The following is a 17,029-nucleotide window of genomic DNA, read 5'->3' on the forward strand; positions in this document are numbered from 1 at the left end:
ACAATCAAATTGTTGGGAATTATATTAGGGAAACTAAATTATAGGTCAATACATATCAATACAATTACTTACAAGTTTGTAGGTATTTTCTAGTTTAGGGAATTATTTTGGAAGCTTCTTTGCAACTGTTAAGAGTCATGCAACTAAAAGAGCTACACAAATTAGAGATACATAATTCGGAGAGATAAACCACATAGAGAAATAAAGAGAAGCGAATAAATATAAGTAATATTGTTTCATTTATTACCTAAAAAATTATTGTTTCAATTATATAGAATTTTGCTGAAATAAGCGTAACCAAGTAACAAATCACACTTATAAAAATTATATTTATCCATGTATTGTATGGGTGTCTCATGATGTATGGATAGATAATTTATTTGGAGAAGTCAAATAGACTGAATTTTTAATCTTGAAATTTTAAAGCTTTGATAGAATATATCTTCAAATTATGAACATCTAATAGGACGAAAATTCTAATTTAATCTATAGAGAGCGTACATAATTTTGTGTGATTTGATATCCACGAATGTCATTTCAAGCTCAATAGTCTCAACAACTCATCAACAACTACCAAAAAAAAAAAAAAAAAAAAAAAAAAAAAAACTAACTCCAAATTCAACGCCACAAATATGCAGATAGTGCTCTTAGAATGATCTTCAATATAGCAGCTTATTCAAATTATGAACACAATCTGGAGATTTCAAAGCACATTACCGCTTTTCAATAATAAAAAAAAAAAAATTACAGAGAATAAAGACTTGAACAAAATAAAATAATAGTTCTCGAAAATCAAAATTACTAGCTGTGTTTATGTGAAAATTTGGGTAAATTTTTAATAAACGTGTAAAAAATATGGTCAACTAGCTACCTCCAGCTATTCTCGTTAATATCTAGCAGGCATGTAATTAAGACTATTATTATAATGCTTACAACAAAGACAGACAACTAAGACAATATTATAGTGATAAGAGATAGTCCCACATTGATTAGAGGAGAAAAAAAGGGAATCGAGTGTGTAATAGAAAGTGGCGATGGGTGGGAAGTGAAAAAGCATCTTTGCGCTTGGGGCAATGACGCAGCTAGTGAGGTACTAACCGAGGCGCGTCAATTGCTGGTTGAAAACTATTTCCAAACCCCCTCTTGGGCCTTGGCTTGACCTTGGCCCAAGAGAATTTCTGGAAGGGCTTCCCTTACGGGTAAAGCCCTACAATCAAGTCCAACTTTTTTTAGAAAATTGTTTCAAATATTGAATCTTTTTGTTTTATTTTTGACTCTTAATAATTGAAAAAATTAAATTAAAAAAATATATAAAAAAAAGGTTGGGATAACTAAACAAGATAGTATTTCCTGAAGAAAAGTTATTGTTTCCATTGATAAATAAGAAAGTTATAAAGGTCTTACAGGATAAATAAACAAGATAGTATTTCCAATGATAAAGAATAAAATTATTGTTTCCAGTGATAAGTAAGAAACTTATAAAGTCTTACAAGATAGTATCAGCATTATCTATTAGAGCTCTAAACCGTGCACATCGATGGCTCCCATGTGACGAGAGCTTGAGAGTTGGGAGAGAGCCAGATTCAAAAGTGAGAGGGAGCGAGAGAGAGTCTGACTCAGAGAGAGCATCCATAGCCGGATTTAAATTAAAGGAGTGAGAGAGAGAGAGTGATGATTTTGATGCTTTTATTATTATTATTATTGATTACGAGAACAGTTGCCCGTTTCAGTGGCGGCATTGTATTATTTATCGACGCAACAAAGTGCTTGGTATTATTTCGCTGTTGCGACGTACAAAACTTGCTGCAGCGAGTTGTTCTACAATGGTCTAACATAGAACAACTCGTCGCATAAAAAAATGTACGTCGCCGTAACGAGATCAAACAGAAAGATGGACATTTTTTCATTGCGACAATGTTTATTGGTCATTGCGACGAGATTTTATACAATGGTACATGTACCGTTGTAATGTTGAATTTTTTTTTTAAAATATTCATCGCTGTGACGTTTTTATTATGTTGCAGCAAGTTGATTTCCCTTCTACAACGGAAATAAAAAAATATACCGTTGTGTAATGCTGAAAAATACATTTTTTTAAAATATTTTCCGCTGTATCATTTTTATTTTGTTGCAGTGAGTTGTTTTCCCTTTTACAACGGATATTAAAACCGTTGTGGGAATTGGTATTGAATATGTAAACAAATATTCCCTTGCTCTTTTGGTTTTTCCCATTCATATTACCTGAAAATGAGCTACATATCGAAAACAAAATCTACAAAAACATTCAAAATCTAATATTTACATCCAAAACATCCACATGGATTCAATACGTATTCAAATATTCACGAAAAAACTTAACTAATCATCGAATTCTACAAATATTCGTACGTGAATCACCTATTCTTCTCTTACTCTCTCTAAGTCATTTGGTGTATATGATTTTTTATTTGTAATTGTCTACACTTGTTTCAATAATATCACGCATATAAGCTAAGAAAAAGTGACATGGCATTGCCACTTTAGCAATAAAGCAACTTTGGTTGTTTGCATTGGAATTTCTCTTGTTGGGATGAATAAAATACACTCTATGGATCCTTATTTATACACTTTTGGAGTTCACAAAGTTGCTTTCCCTTTCCCATGTGGGACTTTTTTTTACTCTTATTATTTTAGGCTCTACACCTTCTAACAATCTCCCATTTGAAGACTAATCTCATCACGTGTCTCCATTTTGCAGCGGCGACTTAACTCATCAGGCGATGAGTCCAACTGAAGTCGAGCACAACTTCAGTTTGTCATATGGCACTGACTTCGTCAACATGTCAGCTAGATTCTGACTGCCTGCGATCTTCTCGAGAACTAGCACCCCATCTTCCAATGCCGATATGATGAAATGGTATCGCAGTTGTATATGCTTCGTCCGAGCATGATACACCAGGTTCTTTGCCAACTGAATGACACTCTGACTATCACTATATAAGACACTCTCGTCGTGGTCTTGATTCATACCTCTCTATTTGAGAGAAGAAATAGATTGTTTCATGTGATGAGGGGCATATTAAGGTAAACATAAGAGCTATCAAAATGATGGAGCAATGGAGCAGATTGTGCTGTAGAGGCAGTGAGATTAAGTTCATCAGACATGTCTAGCGAAAGTAAAAAAAAAATGAACAAGGTCCGTCCATATTCGGACAGTGGCGTCGGCATAGAGAATGCTTGTCTTGATTTTCGGAAAAAAATGGAATCGAGTATCGAGATACTAACAAGATCGTTGCAACGACGCCGATTGGTGATGTCACTCTCGATAGACATATTTAGGTAACGAACCGTCATTGACGCCGTATTTGCTCTTGGCCCGTAAAACCATTGTAATGACACGATTCTAGGAGCTGTATTTATAGTTAAACATATATCCACACTAAATGATTGATTTACACGTGCGGTGTATTCAAGAGTCGCGTAAGACTCGCTCAACACAAATCTCGAACCCATCCCAACCCTGGCGCTTGAAACCCCATTCGGACACCAACTCCGACCTATCATGAACCTAAATCCTGCCTCGAACTCTTATTTGGGCCCACCTGACCCCCAACCCTTAAACCTAACCTCGAACCCACCCCAACCCTTAACCCATCATGAACCCCAAATTATAGTGGAGAAGTAGTAAACATCATTCAAATGAGATTGTGAACTCGATAATAGAAAAAAGAAAGAAGAAAAGAATTTTGGAATGGCGCGAAAATTTGCCCCTTTTTTTTCCATGACATATTTAGGCTATTTAGTGTTCCAAATGAAAATTAGGAAGACAATTCCTAAGGGGAAAAAAAAAAAAACCACTTTTAAGAGTTTACAGTGTGGGGTGACACACACCGTTGGATACAATCTAACGGTTGTAAATTAGGGATTAATAATCGCTCGGAACTCGACAAAGGCCAATACTTTCCTTTTCCCCTCCGCAAGGCCAGAAAATTCCTTCAACCAAATTCTAGGTCAGTAAATTTTTGGAAACAATTAAATAAATAAAAAAAAACCAAATTCCAGGTTTATGAATTGAAATTTGATTCGAGTATTTTTTTCATTGGCATCGATCAATTAGTCAATGGCGACCGCGAAGAGTGGTGGTCTGAAGATCATTTTGGCGGCGGCGGTGAAGAAAGGCGTTACGGAAGCTAGGGCGGCGATATTCGGCCACGTTCTAAACCCTACCGGCCAGCGAACCTCTCACAAAATCCTCCGCAAAAAGCTCATCGGTGAGAAAATCGCCTCTTATTACCCACCTGACATCGCTGGCGAAGATCCTCAAATGGCTGATCGCAAGGAACATCAGTAATTACTCTCTCTCTCTCTAAGATCGCATTGTCTACGAATAAGAAGTGAGATTGGGTGACATAGTTGTGTAGTTACAGAAATCTGAAGCTTAAGCCCCAATGATGATAAACCCTAGGTCTATTAGTTACAGAGTGTTCTAATTGTGGCTAGGTATAGTTAGTTAGTTAGTTTCATTGGTATGAAATTAATCGATGATATGAATCAGTCTATCAATCTTAAGTCTTTCAGCTCTAGGAGCTCACACTGAGTGACACTTTGAATTAGCTAATTCCTGGAAATATTTATACTTTTGGATTGAAATTATTTTACGTGTGAGATCAATTTTAGTGTTTTGGTCCGAGATTGAATTTCTTTTAAGTTTTTACTGGTTTATGATCATCAATATTTTTTTTTTCATGAAAGAAAAAGTTGGTTGGGTAGCTTGTTGTGAGAAGAATTTTGGCTTAAAGAAAACTTGGATTACCCTTTTTTATTTGATGGGTGTCTCTCTAACTCATGATTGTTGAGTCCTAGCTTTTGGGTAATTTGTTGAAGATTTAGTTTGGGAAAAACAAAAAACTTTATTTCTCTCTGAGCACCAATTTATAGGGGAAGATAGCACAAAAAAAGTAGAAAACAAAAAATTCCATGACATATATCAGAATGACATGAATACTTCGTGTTTTCAATTGTCACAACAACCTCTCTTGTGTTTTATTATAAAAAACATTGTCCTCAAAGTTAGAATAAACTGCAAAAATGGTCAAGTTTATCACTTTTCACTTTCATATGTGTGTGTGTAGCATGTATCACATCCACTAAATCAAATTAGATTTTGTTATTTATCTATGATGTTTTTGTCTTACAAAGTTATAAATGTCTACTTGTATATTACCTCTCACACAACATACCATACAAAATATGCACCTATATTTTAATACAAAAATTAGAATAGATGAAACTGTAAGAATACATAATTTTTTTTCCGAAATACTTGGATCCGTAGTTTTAATTTTTAACAAAACCAAACTTGTTATTTTCTACTTGAAAACCGAATTATATTCAGGTCATTTTGATAAAACTCATGATATGTTTTTGCCCTTATCTCATACAGCAAAGTTATAAACTTTTTTTTGGCTATTTTTTTGTTTGTTTATTCATAATTTGTTTTTATCTAATAATGTGAGAATCTCAGGCGATTAGCAAGGCTTGAAATGTTGAAACGGCGAGGGAAGGGACCGCCTAAGAAGGGCCAGGGCAAGCGTGCCTCTAAGCGAAAGTAATTGTCTTTGACAATAAAATTCAATGATTTTGTAACATTTTTATTTATTTTATCAGGGTACATTTTTGTTCCCATAGATGACTAGAGTTTTCGTGCCAAAAAAAGAGAGGAAAGAAAGAAGTTGAATAATGATGATATATTTAGGCTTGATCTAATGTAAAATTCTCATTATTTGTTTCAACTTCTCCTATTTCCCTTTAGCCAAAAAGCATGTTTTGGCATTAAACAAATCTCCCAATTTTTTTTTTATCTCACTCCCCAATTGAAAGCGTTATATTTTTGTTTTAGCTAAAAGTGTAGCAAATAGCAGATAAGGCTCTTTCCAGAGTCTCAAATTTTAGGCTTGATGTACATTGATTATTACTCAGTAATTTTTAATCTCCCATTTTTTTTATCGCACTCCCCAATTCAAAGCGTTATATTTTTGTTTTAGTTAAAAGTGTAGCAAATAGCAGATAAGGCTCTTTCCGGAGTCTCAAATTTTAGGCTTGATGTACATTAATTATTACTCGAGTAATTTTCAAGTTAAGTCTTGTTTTCATTCTTGTTTGTCGATAGATAACATTGTTACAATATTTATTCAAAATATTATTGTAACCATTTTTGGTTATGTATGATTTTGCAAGGCCCCAGCTCGTTGCTAAACATCAAAGCTTCACGTTTAGTTACGAGTATATATAGTGAATTAAAACCTTTAAATTGAATTTTAACAAAGCTTTGATGATAATAAAATTGAAACCAATAAATTAGATGAAGATAAACCGTGTCTATAATTAGGTGAGACTGATCAAAACATACACAAGAAACAAATTATCTATAATATGGCTGTACTCAAAAGATTCGAGTTAACTAAAGAAATACCGTCTAGGAAAGGGTAACAAACGTCGTAGGTTTTTGGAAAATTGTCAAAAGTAGGACTAAATTAAGGTCAATTTCCATTTTTCTACTTTTTTCAAAAATTTACCAAATTAGGACCGGTAAAAAAAAAGTCTAACGAGAGATACACAAAATTTTACCTATTATACCATCATACTAATTATCAACCTACAATCTTCCCCAATAAAATCTCTTATTTTTTCTCTTTCTTTCTATTTTCTCGCTCAGCCCATCGAGAATTTTTTTTTTTACTAGTCCTAATTTGGTAAATTTTTGAAAAAAATAGGAAAATAGAAATGTCCCTTAATTTAATCTTAGTTAAGGAAATGTCCCCTTAATACCGTCTAGGAAAGGGTAACAAAAGTCCTAGGTTTTTTCAATGTTATAGGTGAAAAATTGAACGGTGTGACAATTTAGAAGAAAGGGAATGTTGAATTTATGCGTAACAAAAGTCGTGATTCAAGACATCATTGCAATACATGCAACGTGTAAGGAATAGAGGCAGAGAGAGAACGAATTTGAAGATAATCGACTATTTAGGTGAGTTTCAATACAGCTTATAAACGTATTTATAAACATGTATTCTCATCATCTACGTGACTGAGTCCGAGTATAACGGAGATTTATGCAATCGATTTCTACAAAAGAGAAATTGTCTCAATTTGTCATTAATTTCATAACATTTTCTCACTTAATACTAATTTGGCCCAAAATACTATCGATATATCAACAATATTGACATTTATGTCAACAATGTTGACATCTAATAATGAAGAGCAAAAATAGATGTCAACATTGTTGACATAGATGATGGCATTTTGGACCAAATTAATCTTTTGGTGGAAAGTAGAAAAATGTTATGAAATTGGTGGTAAATTGGACAATTTCTCTTTTACAAAAAATATCACCGGCCATTTTGTTGATAAATTGCCTAATTTGCCACAAATTTTATAACATTTTTCCACTTTGCACCAAAAAGACTAATTTTTCCCAAAATGCCACCTCTATGTCAACAATGTTGACATCTATGTCAACAATGTTGACATCTAATAGTGAAGAGAAAACATAGATGTCAACATTGTTGACATCTATGGTGGCATTTTGGGAAAAATTAATATTTTTGTGGAAAATGAGAAAGAGAAATTGCCTAATTTGCCACCAATTTCATAACATTTTCCCATTTTCCACCAAAATGCTAATTTTTCCCAAAATGCCACCATTTATATCAACAATGTTGACATCTATGTTTGCTCTTCACTATAAGATGTCAACATTGTTGACATAGAGGTGGCATTTTGAAAAAAATTAGTCTTTGGGTGGAAAGTGGGAAAATGTTATGAAATTAGTGGCAAATTAAGCAATTTCTCAATGAGAAAATATTATGAAATCGGTGTCAAATTAGGCAATTTCTCTTTTTTCTTTCTGCAAATTAAGAAAATATGACAACATCACTGGAATTGAAAGAGTGAATTTATACAGGCGCAACAACATGATTGTTGTGGCTAAAGCAAGCATCCGAATAAGAGTTGATGAATAATCATTTAAATACAAGACATTTCTTAGGATACAAACACAGGTACGCACGCATATAGAATAACGAGAATAAATATATTACAGCAAGCAAACTATCTTTAAATCTTGCACTTTAAGAAATCGATTATTTTCTCTACGTTCGAATGGTTTAGTAAGCGCTTCAAGAGTCCGCAACCAAAGCTTCACCGGCGTTTGAATTCTTATGTGCGGCCGAATCGCAGGCGTGAAGATCAGCGCAAATATCATTCTTTTCCAGGAATCGCTCCGTGTTAGAAAGGATCAGCGGTCCATATGCGAATACCATCCTCTTGCACTGCCAAACGATTCAACATACAAAATTCTCATTCTTCAAATAATTTTTTTTTTTTTACCTAGATAACGGATTGATTGGCGCTGGGTTTAGTAACTAGATTAGTAAGTTATTGGAACATGGATCAATCTGAAGCAAGCTATTCATGTCATAACCGAAGTTTTAATCACTAAGTTAAAGCTTTTTATCTAATAAAAGAGTTTATCAATTGCTCACCTTCTTCTCATTGTCCTTCATTGCTTTGCATGCCTTCAAAAGAACCTCAATAATATCCATCTGAAATAGGATAAAGTATATCGGATAAGTACTCAGCCATGAAGGGTTAACAAATGAATAAACACAAAAAAGTGTATTTTGGATACTACAACGTTGCACACATGACGAGCTTATTAAAATCAGTGTAAATGAAACATTGTATAGCCATCTCAGGGATTCATTTGTTTGATCAGCGGAGATTACAGCAGTTTCTTAATCGTGAATTTTCTAAGGAAAAAGAGGATGATTTCTAGCCTTCCAAACATCGTTTTACCTACGGCAATCAGATACTAAAACAGATCAGTTTATCTTCATATGTTTTCGCAGTAATCTATACGTGCTTTAAAATGAGCATTTTAAAGCATGTTTATCAATTGTTTCAGTCTCATTAGGGGCATTGATCGAATGTAAGTAATCCAGAATGACTTCTTGATCGCAAAAGCAAAAGCGTGGAAAAAAAACATCAACAATTTATTCATTGTCTTCCTTGATGTTGTAAAGACGAGGTACAGTTAGAGAAGCTGGTCAAAACATTTGATTCAAACAAGAAATCACCAAGCGGATTGTCTTATCCTCAAAAGATTCTAACCTGGGTATCAGGATCTTTCAGCTTAGTCAATACTTCTGAAATAGTACGGTGACATAACCCACAACAATCTTCACGAAATTGAGTAGAAACCATTACAACTTCTTGGCATAGGTTGACCTTCTGGCAGAAATCTGCTGGTTGAATCTCTGAAATTTGTAGGAAGAATAGAGGAACATAGTAGTTCACCAATCTTTCACACTGTCAACAAACAAAGAGTTCCACACAGAAAGAAACATAAAATCTATAAGAAACTTCGAGCAGGACAACACCGCCAATACACATTAACATACATCTCTGAAGACCAACATCAAAACTATACAACCTTTCTTTCATTTTTCCTTTGATTATCATAATTTTTAGTTACAACATCTATGACAACATTGGATCAAGCAAAAAAGTTAAGCTACCTTTTCCTTCAAGGAGTGCAATTGGGAGCAGGATTGAAGAAGCAATTCAGTGATCTCGGCTTGGGTCTTGTTTTGACTAAGGTAATTAAGTGCCTGAGAAGAGTATTCCTCGCACAAAGTGCATATTTTTTCCTTCTTGGAAACATCTGTCAAGGTCTGGATTTCACCGTCTCGAGTCTCAAGCTGTACTTCTGCAACATAATATAGGGTCAATAGCTCAGGTGTTATTTTTATTACAAGACACAGAACCTAGAAATCTCAAAGTTAACATTGTGAAGATCCAAATTTGTTTTAAAGGGCCCATAATAAATACAGAGCACCATTACCGATATCTACTAAAACCGAAACTCTGTTAAACATGACATCCGAAACAAAAACACAAAAGCCAAGCAAACGGAGATCCTTATATAGTGTTTTAGAATATAAAATGAACATCAATACCAAGTCCAGCAAAACCTACCACATGTACTAGTTATGAAAGGAAAACACTCCACATCTCCCATGAAGAAGAGAATCGAAGTTTTGAGGTGAAAGATCGAAAGATTTACCTGACAAAGGTTTTGTATATTGTCTACCATCACAACACCGATTTGCAGCCAATAAGAAAAGAACCAAGAACGCAACTCTCACATCCATTATACCTGAAGCATCACGTAAATAATTATTTTTACAAAGATATGAAGTACAGTCCACAAATAACTAAAATAAAAGAGCTGTGATCAAGACCATGTCGGGTCGTGACTAGTGCTACTTTCTGATCAAACTCAGCTTCTGATAGTAAAACTTATTCACTACCACATAATTTTCACTCTTTTAACAATTGAACATTAAATTAGTAAGTGAACAGAATCCAAATTGGCTTCTAATAATAGAAAAAAATTAAAATTCAAACACATTCCATTCGCCAAAATCATTGATCTTTTATAATTATGGTAGTGTTTGGTTTTCATTCCAAAAACTGTTTTTCACTTTTTGAGTTGAAAAAATTGAAAACAAAAAGTGAAAATGTGTTTGTTTTAATTTTTCGGAAAAAATTTTCAAAAAATTTTGAAGTTGTTTTGTAAAAAAGTAAAGAAAACTGAAAACAAATAAAATGTGTTTTTGGAAAAACTTTTCTTCTCTTCTCTTTTCCTTCTCCTCATCTTCTCTTTTCATTCTTTCAAAAACAAAAATGAAAACTATACCAAACATTTTTTTTCAGTTTTTTCACTTTCTCAAAAACAAAAATAAAAACTGTACCAAACAGCTTTTTGAAAACAACTGCAAAATAATTTTTCAGTACAACTACAAAAATTAAAAAATAGAAAACAAAAACTTTTTGAGTTAACCAAGAGAGCCTAAGAACCAGAATCAACTTTGTAAAGCGATTTTATCCAATATGAAAATTCGCGAAATAGATTGATCATCAACCTAATTCTTCAATAAAAAAAAATACATTATAACCGCTTTCTAGGTTTTCATAATTTCCGTTGACCATATGTTCAAATCAAGGAAAATTACAACTACAAAAATTTAAATATGCTAAATTAGATATATTTACCATAAACTATTATCATGTTTAAGCTTCGTAAAAAAAATAAGATCATATAACAGTCTCCATCGTGATTATCAGATTGAATAGTCAGAAGCTAAATCCAATCACATACAAAACAAAAGAGAGAGTAAATACAGCGAAAGATCTTGGAACAACACAGAAACAAACAGAAGAATCAAAGCTTATAAAAAGATCGATAGTCCTTTCCAAACTCCGACAAAATAGGGATTGAAAAAAAAAAAAAAACTTGTAATTAAGGCATCCAAATCTATCCTCAGCTAATCAACGGAATCGATTGAAACACATGAAAATAAAATCCAGAAAAAAAAACAATTTATTCTGGTTCTCGATCGTACCTTCCAATCAAAAGCTAGAGAGGAATGAAGGTTTTTTTTTTTTTTTTTTTTTTTGGAGTGTTGGATTAGGCGATGAAGGAGCAAGACTAGTGGTTGGTTTATCGATTATTCATTATTATTAATAATTACTGTTATTATATATTTTTTTTTAATATTCGGAGTCGTTGATTGGGATATTATTATCCAGTGCAGACAGGACCAGGAATATTTTCGCGGGTTAGACACGTGTCAATTATAGTATGGGTGTGAATGTTTCGTGCTGAATTGGACGAGGGTAAGATTGTAGTTTTAGCGGGAAAATAGGATAAGTATAATAAGAGTAGAGATAGAGAGCATTGGTCTCGTCCTAATCATCAGTTGCTTTTGGGTCAAGCAAGCTTTTGGGAGCGTATGGGGGAGTTAATAATGGCATTATTAGGGGAAGTTCAAATCAATAATTGTAGAAAATAAATATCAGTCTGGTATGTCAGAATATTCGAATTGGTGAATAATAATAATAAATAAGTACCATGTTACCAAAATTTTCGAAATAATTAAATGAGCTAAATAATTAACAAGCTTTTCGTCAAGTAATTTGATATCCAAATTAAACTACTTAAATGGTCACCTGCTTCTTCATTTTAATTTTGAGTTTTTAAGCGGTAGGTTTAATTGTAATGTTTTGACTTGTTAAATATGATCATTTACAGGTTTCTTCCAAGAAAATTGTCTTTACATAAAAATAATGATATATACAAGAGAAATTGACAATCTATAAGGGTTTTGATAACTCTTTTCACATTTTCAACTAAAACACTAAGTTGTTTGTGTATTTTGAAACTTGATTAACGAAATTGAAGGTATGATTATATTTTTTGAAAATTTATTGTCTAATTTTGACGATAGAATTAGTTTTGAAACTATTATATATATATATATATATATATATATATATATATATATATAAAGTGCATTAAAAAATAGTGGATTAAAATTTTGGACACATATATTAATTATTTTGAAAATCCAAGGTATATTATTATTTTTACACTATAAGTGACTAGAATACACTAACTTATAACATTGGCTATTTTGTTAAATACTTAGTTTGAATTGGCTACATCGTACAAAAAATCCTAATATTTAAGAAAAATAAAAATAAAAAATAGGTAAAAAAAGGTCTGGTCTAAAACCATCCGATTTAAAACGGTCTATTGATTTAAAACGAAACGGTCTAAAACGGTCTATACCGGACCATTTTAGTCCGGTCCGGTTTTTACTCCTATTTGATCCGATCTTATTTAATTTTTATAAAACCGTTTAGACCAATCCAAATTTATTTTTCAACCGATTTTAGATCGGACCGGACCAGACTGTCCACCTAGTACCAATTGCCATGAAATATAATTCCCTAGAAGAAAATAAAAGAAGTTCTTATAAACAAAGTAACATGTATTTGAATGAATTAATCAACCCTCTCAAATGGAAAGCTTTTTTGTAAGCCGTGTTAACTGTTACAAGACCAGCGAGGACCTCGTTTCTACAGCCCTTGAGGGACCTCGGCTTAGGGCAGGCCAGAATATTTCGTACCATAGGCCCAATCCTAGAACTCAGCCGTAATTCACGGTGGCTAGGACTTGAGGTGGGTCTATGAACACAAATGACTAACTTTTTAACTCGTCGAAATTGTACGTGATAATTTTGAAACTACGCGCAAAAATAGTGTAGTAAATTGTAAATAGTCATCTTGAAGGAACGACGAACGGATCGGGACGCCAAAAGAAGTGACATCTATGGAGCATAGTTTAGAACTTCGATAGCTATGCCTTTCAAAAAATAGCTATGTTTTTCGAAAATGAAGGAATTATCTGGCATATATCGCTTTTTCAAATTTCTAACATATATGCAAGTGTCTCTGTTTCCCACTCCAATTAACACTGAATTGTAAAAAGCCCCATAAGTTTATCAATTTGTGCTCTTACAATACTAAACTAGAGTGTAATCAGTCAGTACACTAGAACATTGCCATTTATAAAGTTACAGAAATTCACGAAATTTCATTATAAGTTCAGCATCTCAAAACACTAAATGGATGCTAAAATAAATTCAAGTCAAGTGATTTGAGAGCCCTTAAGCAAACTCAAATTTCTTGGTACTACAACATTGCAATTACAGTTACAAAAGAACAACGTAATTCCATAACAGGTTCAGAAACTCAAACACTACGTGTCAAGCATGAGATACATGTTCATTTTCATACCCAAACAACAAACCGATGAGAAGCAATACAATAATACTAAACTACTACAAATTAGAGTTAGTCAGAAGCGATTCAGAGAGATCATATGATTCCACACCTAAAAACATACCATTCTAGCATGAGATACATATTCATTTTCATACCCAAGCAACAAACCGATGAGAAGCAATACAATAATACTAAACAACTACTAATTAGAGTTACGTCAGAAGCGATTCAGAGAGATCATATGATTCCACAGCTAAAAACATACATTCACGTACTACCTCAAGTTCAGACTAGTCTTCTTCTTCTTGCTCTGCTTCGCCAAAAGCAGCGAAATCCTCGAAAACCCAAACTTCTTTCTCTTGCCGGAAAACTGCTTCCGACCACCACCACCACCACCACAAGAATTGCTTTCCTTCTCGAGCTTCACAGACGAGGAAGGACGTTGATGATCGCCTTTATGTCTTCTCAGCATCTGACCCAGAGACACCTTGGGTCTCGCGGCTCCACTGCTTCTCCCGGAGGACGATCGCGGCTCGGTCTCCTCCGGCGGAGAAAGCAGTTTCCGACTCAGGATTTGGCCGATCGAAAGCGTCGGCCTCAGAACCGGCACCGACCCATCGGAGACTAGGCTCAGCCCGTTCACGTCTATCAGCCTCGGGTCTCTCCGGTGGTGAAGCTGGTTCTTGAACTTGGCCGACGAGCCGTGAGATCGTCTCCTCTGACCAGCGTTGTTGTTGCTGTGGCGGTCCGATCTCCATCGCCGGAGAGCCTCCTCGACCGCGAGCTTCCCTTGGTTCGCGGCCTCGACCCGGCTCAGAGCCTCCTCCAAAACCCTCTTGCTCGTCCTCACTTCCTCGGCCGCCTCGTCGACTTTCTTCAGAATCTCCGTTTTCGACACTTCCGCTTCTTCGACGTGACGCATCGCCTCCGATACTCTCTCCCGGGAGAGCTCCTCGGCTTCCCGGGCCTTGAGGACCAGCGAAGAGTACTCCTCGAACGAGAGAGTGACTCTTTCCTTTTTGGAGACGCTGGAAGAGTCGGACATGCCTTTGATCTCCGCGAGAGCAAAGGCTTCGGCGGCTCGGGCGGCCTCTTTCATCTTCGTAGCAGCGATCAGCCTCGTCTCGGCGGTCCTTATCCTGCTCTTCGTCTGTTCGATCTCCCTCGTGGCTCTCTGAACCTCCAATCTCGCGGCTTCTCCGACCCTTTTGAACTGTTCCACCTCGGAGCTCAACCGGTGAAGCTCCTTCGAAATCTCCATCGGATTGTCGAACCCGTCTCTTTTCTCGGCCTCTTTTGCCAGCTCTAGCTTTAGCTTCGTTTCGGATAGCTCTCCTTCCAGAGACGAGATCTGCGAGGAATTATGAGTCAACCTCTCGCGGGTCTTCTCAAGGGCGAGTCGTTCCTTCTCCAACTTCTTGTTGAACGAATCCACAGAAGACCGTATGTCAGCCAGATCGGTGGTTGTTCTGCTAAGGTTGACTTTTGCCTGTTTTAATTCCATCAAGATCAAACCCGGAGCTGAAGAAGGACAGTGATGATTATTCCCACTTTCAACCGGTCGATTCGCTTCGTTATCACCGTGATTTTCCTTATCCGCTTCGTCCACGACCAGAGTCGAATTGTTCGCCTCGAGAGCCAGATTGACTTCGGATGTTTCTTTCTGAAGCTTCTGCTTCAACTCTTCCACGACCTTCTTAGTGCTTTCGAGTTCCTTCAGAACATCCAAAGCTTCCTTTTCTTTCACAATCAGGTCTTTCTCCAGAAATAACGCTTGCTCCTCCAGTTTAACTATATCAAGCGCTCCCGTATCAATCTTCTAATAATACGAAGAACAAAAAAAATGTCAATAGACAAGGTTTAGTTATCCTAGGAAAATGCACTACATGTACAAATAGATTGTTACAGAGCACAAAACAGACCCAGACAAGAGCAAACAAAAAACAATACAAGGCTAGAACTTGCCAAATAAAAATCCGGTTTGAGAGAATACGATCAGAAAGAAAACAGAAACAGATTTTCATATCATAGCCTAACATTTGAGTTTAGCTAGAATGTAATAAAAACAAAAATAATTTCCATTTGACTGTAAAGCCCAACTTTTACACATGAACTCTAGTTTCAGTGGGAAAAAAAAGAGAAAAATCACGCAGTATAACAATCACAAATGAGGCAAAGCGAAAAATTCCGAATCCCAAAACACCAAACCCTCATTTTCCACTGACAAGCACTATTCGCTATTCAGCCAAAACCCTTCATTTCTTTTATAGTTCCTATTCACAGCGCTAGATAGAGTGAGAGACGGAGCAATGAGAGAATACCTTTGGCTGAGAAGTCTTCGCAACGTTCGAAGGCTTCCAAAACCCTATCCCGCCGAACCGATTCGCCGCTTCCTTCACGGATTCGAACGGCGCCGATGTGTCGATCTCCGCCCTCGGACTTCCCGCCATTTTCGCTTCTTCCGAGACCTCTAGGGTTTCCGCCATCAAATTCCTTCCCAGAAAACCCCCAAATATCTCCAATAACGCTAACTGCAAAACCGCGAAACACTCGACTTGCACAGAGAGAGAGAGAGAGAGAGAGAGTGAGAGTGAAGTGAGCAAGGAACGAGTAGTTGTGAATATGTACGTTTGGACGGGTTTTAATTGGGTTTCCGAAAATAGCCCCGGAAAAGAACCAGAAGTACGGACATTGATTGAGGGAAAAATGGGAAATATAATAAAAGAGTACAGACAAAAGTTGGGGGGTTTTAGTTTTAGAGAGAGAGCAGTTCAAGTGTTAGTGATGGTGTATTTGTGCACGCTTCGAGGTTTGAAATAATAGTGAGGGTAGTTTGGTCTTATCATGATGCGCGTGTCGTTTCTTGTCTTTTGCAACGGACACTTTCTTTTCTTTATTACTCTTTTTTGGTTCAACGGACTAATCGTGTAAAAGCTTTTTAATTGGTCCAACTCCAACTAATGATGTGAAAAGATAAAATTCAGTACTCAGGTCTGATAGTTGTCGTTTGACCGTTGGGAAGGAAATAACAAATTAATACGACATGTTTCCGTTGTCTTGGGTAGCTCCAACTTGGGAAATGCGAAGTCATATAAGAAAGAAATGAATGAAATATTTATTTGTGTATCATTAGCTAAGGTTATATATTAATAACAATATTTTAAACAGTACATTTTATGAGTATGATATTTACCACTTCCTTTTTTTTTTTTTTTTTTTTTTTTTTTTTTTTTTTAAATTACACCAGCCATCACTTATTTCAAACTTATACCAAAATTGTCACTTAAGTTTGTTTAGCTAAGTAGAGTAAAATGCAGGAGTATTTTAAAACTAAACCGTGAATAAGATACCT

The 17,029-nt window shown here is 35.3% G+C and overlaps 3 protein-coding genes and 1 non-coding gene across 6 annotated transcripts; 2 read left to right on the forward strand and 2 right to left on the reverse strand.

The window, feature by feature from the left end:
• The first annotated feature begins 1,055 nt into the window (after positions 1–1,055).
• Positions 1,056–1,207, forward strand: LOC149405336 (U4 spliceosomal RNA). The gene has a single exon (XR_016295676.1). It is a non-coding gene; the product is annotated as a U4 spliceosomal RNA (small nuclear RNA).
• A 2,618-nt stretch (positions 1,208–3,825) lies between these two features.
• LOC149405337 (37S ribosomal protein S27) lies at positions 3,826–5,982 on the forward strand. 2 transcript variants are annotated; one of them, XM_089601186.1, is made up of 3 exons: positions 3,826–3,989; positions 4,097–4,326; positions 5,504–5,982. In XM_089601186.1, exons 2-3 carry the CDS (start codon positions 4,100–4,102, stop codon positions 5,589–5,591), a joined length of 315 nt encoding a protein of 104 aa, XP_089457312.1. In that variant the 5' UTR covers positions 3,826–3,989; positions 4,097–4,099; the 3' UTR covers positions 5,592–5,982. The 2 variants fall into 2 exon arrangements, with proteins under 2 accessions (XP_089457312.1, XP_089457318.1); XM_089601192.1 differs by lacking the exon at positions 3,826–3,989 and having other exon boundaries at positions 4,005–4,326.
• Positions 5,983–7,918: 1,936 nt separating this feature from the next.
• On the reverse strand, positions 7,919–11,576 carry LOC149405338 (uncharacterized). Its single transcript, XM_089607082.1, has 6 exons — positions 11,451–11,576; positions 10,109–10,201; positions 9,561–9,751; positions 9,154–9,351; positions 8,526–8,585; positions 7,919–8,312 (listed from the first exon to the last, which is right to left on the reverse strand). The coding sequence occupies exons 2-6, from the start codon at positions 10,194–10,196 to the stop codon at positions 8,160–8,162; spliced, it is 690 nt and encodes a 229-aa protein (XP_089463208.1). The 5' UTR covers positions 10,197–10,201; positions 11,451–11,576; the 3' UTR covers positions 7,919–8,159.
• Positions 11,577–13,604: 2,028 nt separating this feature from the next.
• Positions 13,605–16,424, reverse strand: LOC149405339 (WEB family protein At2g38370-like). Of its 2 annotated transcripts, none has more exons than XM_089607084.1 (2): positions 15,999–16,424; positions 13,605–15,493 (listed from the first exon to the last, which is right to left on the reverse strand). In XM_089607084.1, exons 1-2 carry the CDS (start codon positions 16,161–16,163, stop codon positions 13,952–13,954), a joined length of 1,707 nt encoding a protein of 568 aa, XP_089463210.1. In that variant the 5' UTR covers positions 16,164–16,424; the 3' UTR covers positions 13,605–13,951. The 2 variants fall into 2 exon arrangements, with proteins under 2 accessions (XP_089463210.1, XP_089463209.1); XM_089607083.1 differs by having other exon boundaries at positions 13,605–15,496; positions 15,999–16,419.
• Positions 16,425–17,029: the final 605 nt, after the last annotated feature.

This window comes from Urtica dioica, chromosome 2 (assembly GCF_054948205.1).
Source record: "Urtica dioica subsp. dioica isolate 48M chromosome 2, U.dioica_male_clone48M_v1_H2, whole genome shotgun sequence".
NCBI lineage: Eukaryota > Viridiplantae > Streptophyta > Magnoliopsida > Rosales > Urticaceae > Urtica > Urtica dioica.

What these genes read in the sequence shown, in the direction of transcription:
- LOC149405337 (XM_089601186.1), top strand. Translation starts at nt 4,100, where the DNA reads ATGGCGACCGCGAAGAGTGGTGGTCTGAAGATCATTTTGGCGGCGGCG. An exon ending in GCTGATCGCAAGGAACATCA is followed by an intron (nt 4,327 to 5,503) that starts GTAATTACTCTC and finishes TGAGAATCTCAG; the next exon opens with GCGATTAGCAAGGCTTGAAA.
- LOC149405338 (XM_089607082.1), bottom strand. Translation starts at nt 10,196, where the DNA reads ATGGATGTGAGAGTTGCGTTCTTGGTTCTTTTCTTATTGGCTGCAAAT. An exon ending in TGAAAGATCCTGATACCCAG is followed by an intron (nt 8,586 to 9,153) that starts GTTAGAATCTTT and finishes ATCCTATTTCAG; the next exon opens with ATGGATATTATTGAGGTTCT. An exon ending in TGAAGGACAATGAGAAGAAG is followed by an intron (nt 8,313 to 8,525) that starts GTGAGCAATTGA and finishes ATCGTTTGGCAG; the next exon opens with TGCAAGAGGATGGTATTCGC.
- LOC149405339 (XM_089607083.1), bottom strand. Translation starts at nt 16,163, where the DNA reads ATGGCGGAAACCCTAGAGGTCTCGGAAGAAGCGAAAATGGCGGGAAGT. An exon ending in CGAAGACTTCTCAGCCAAAG is followed by an intron (nt 15,497 to 15,998) that starts GTATTCTCTCAT and finishes TCGTATTATTAG; the next exon opens with AAGATTGATACGGGAGCGCT.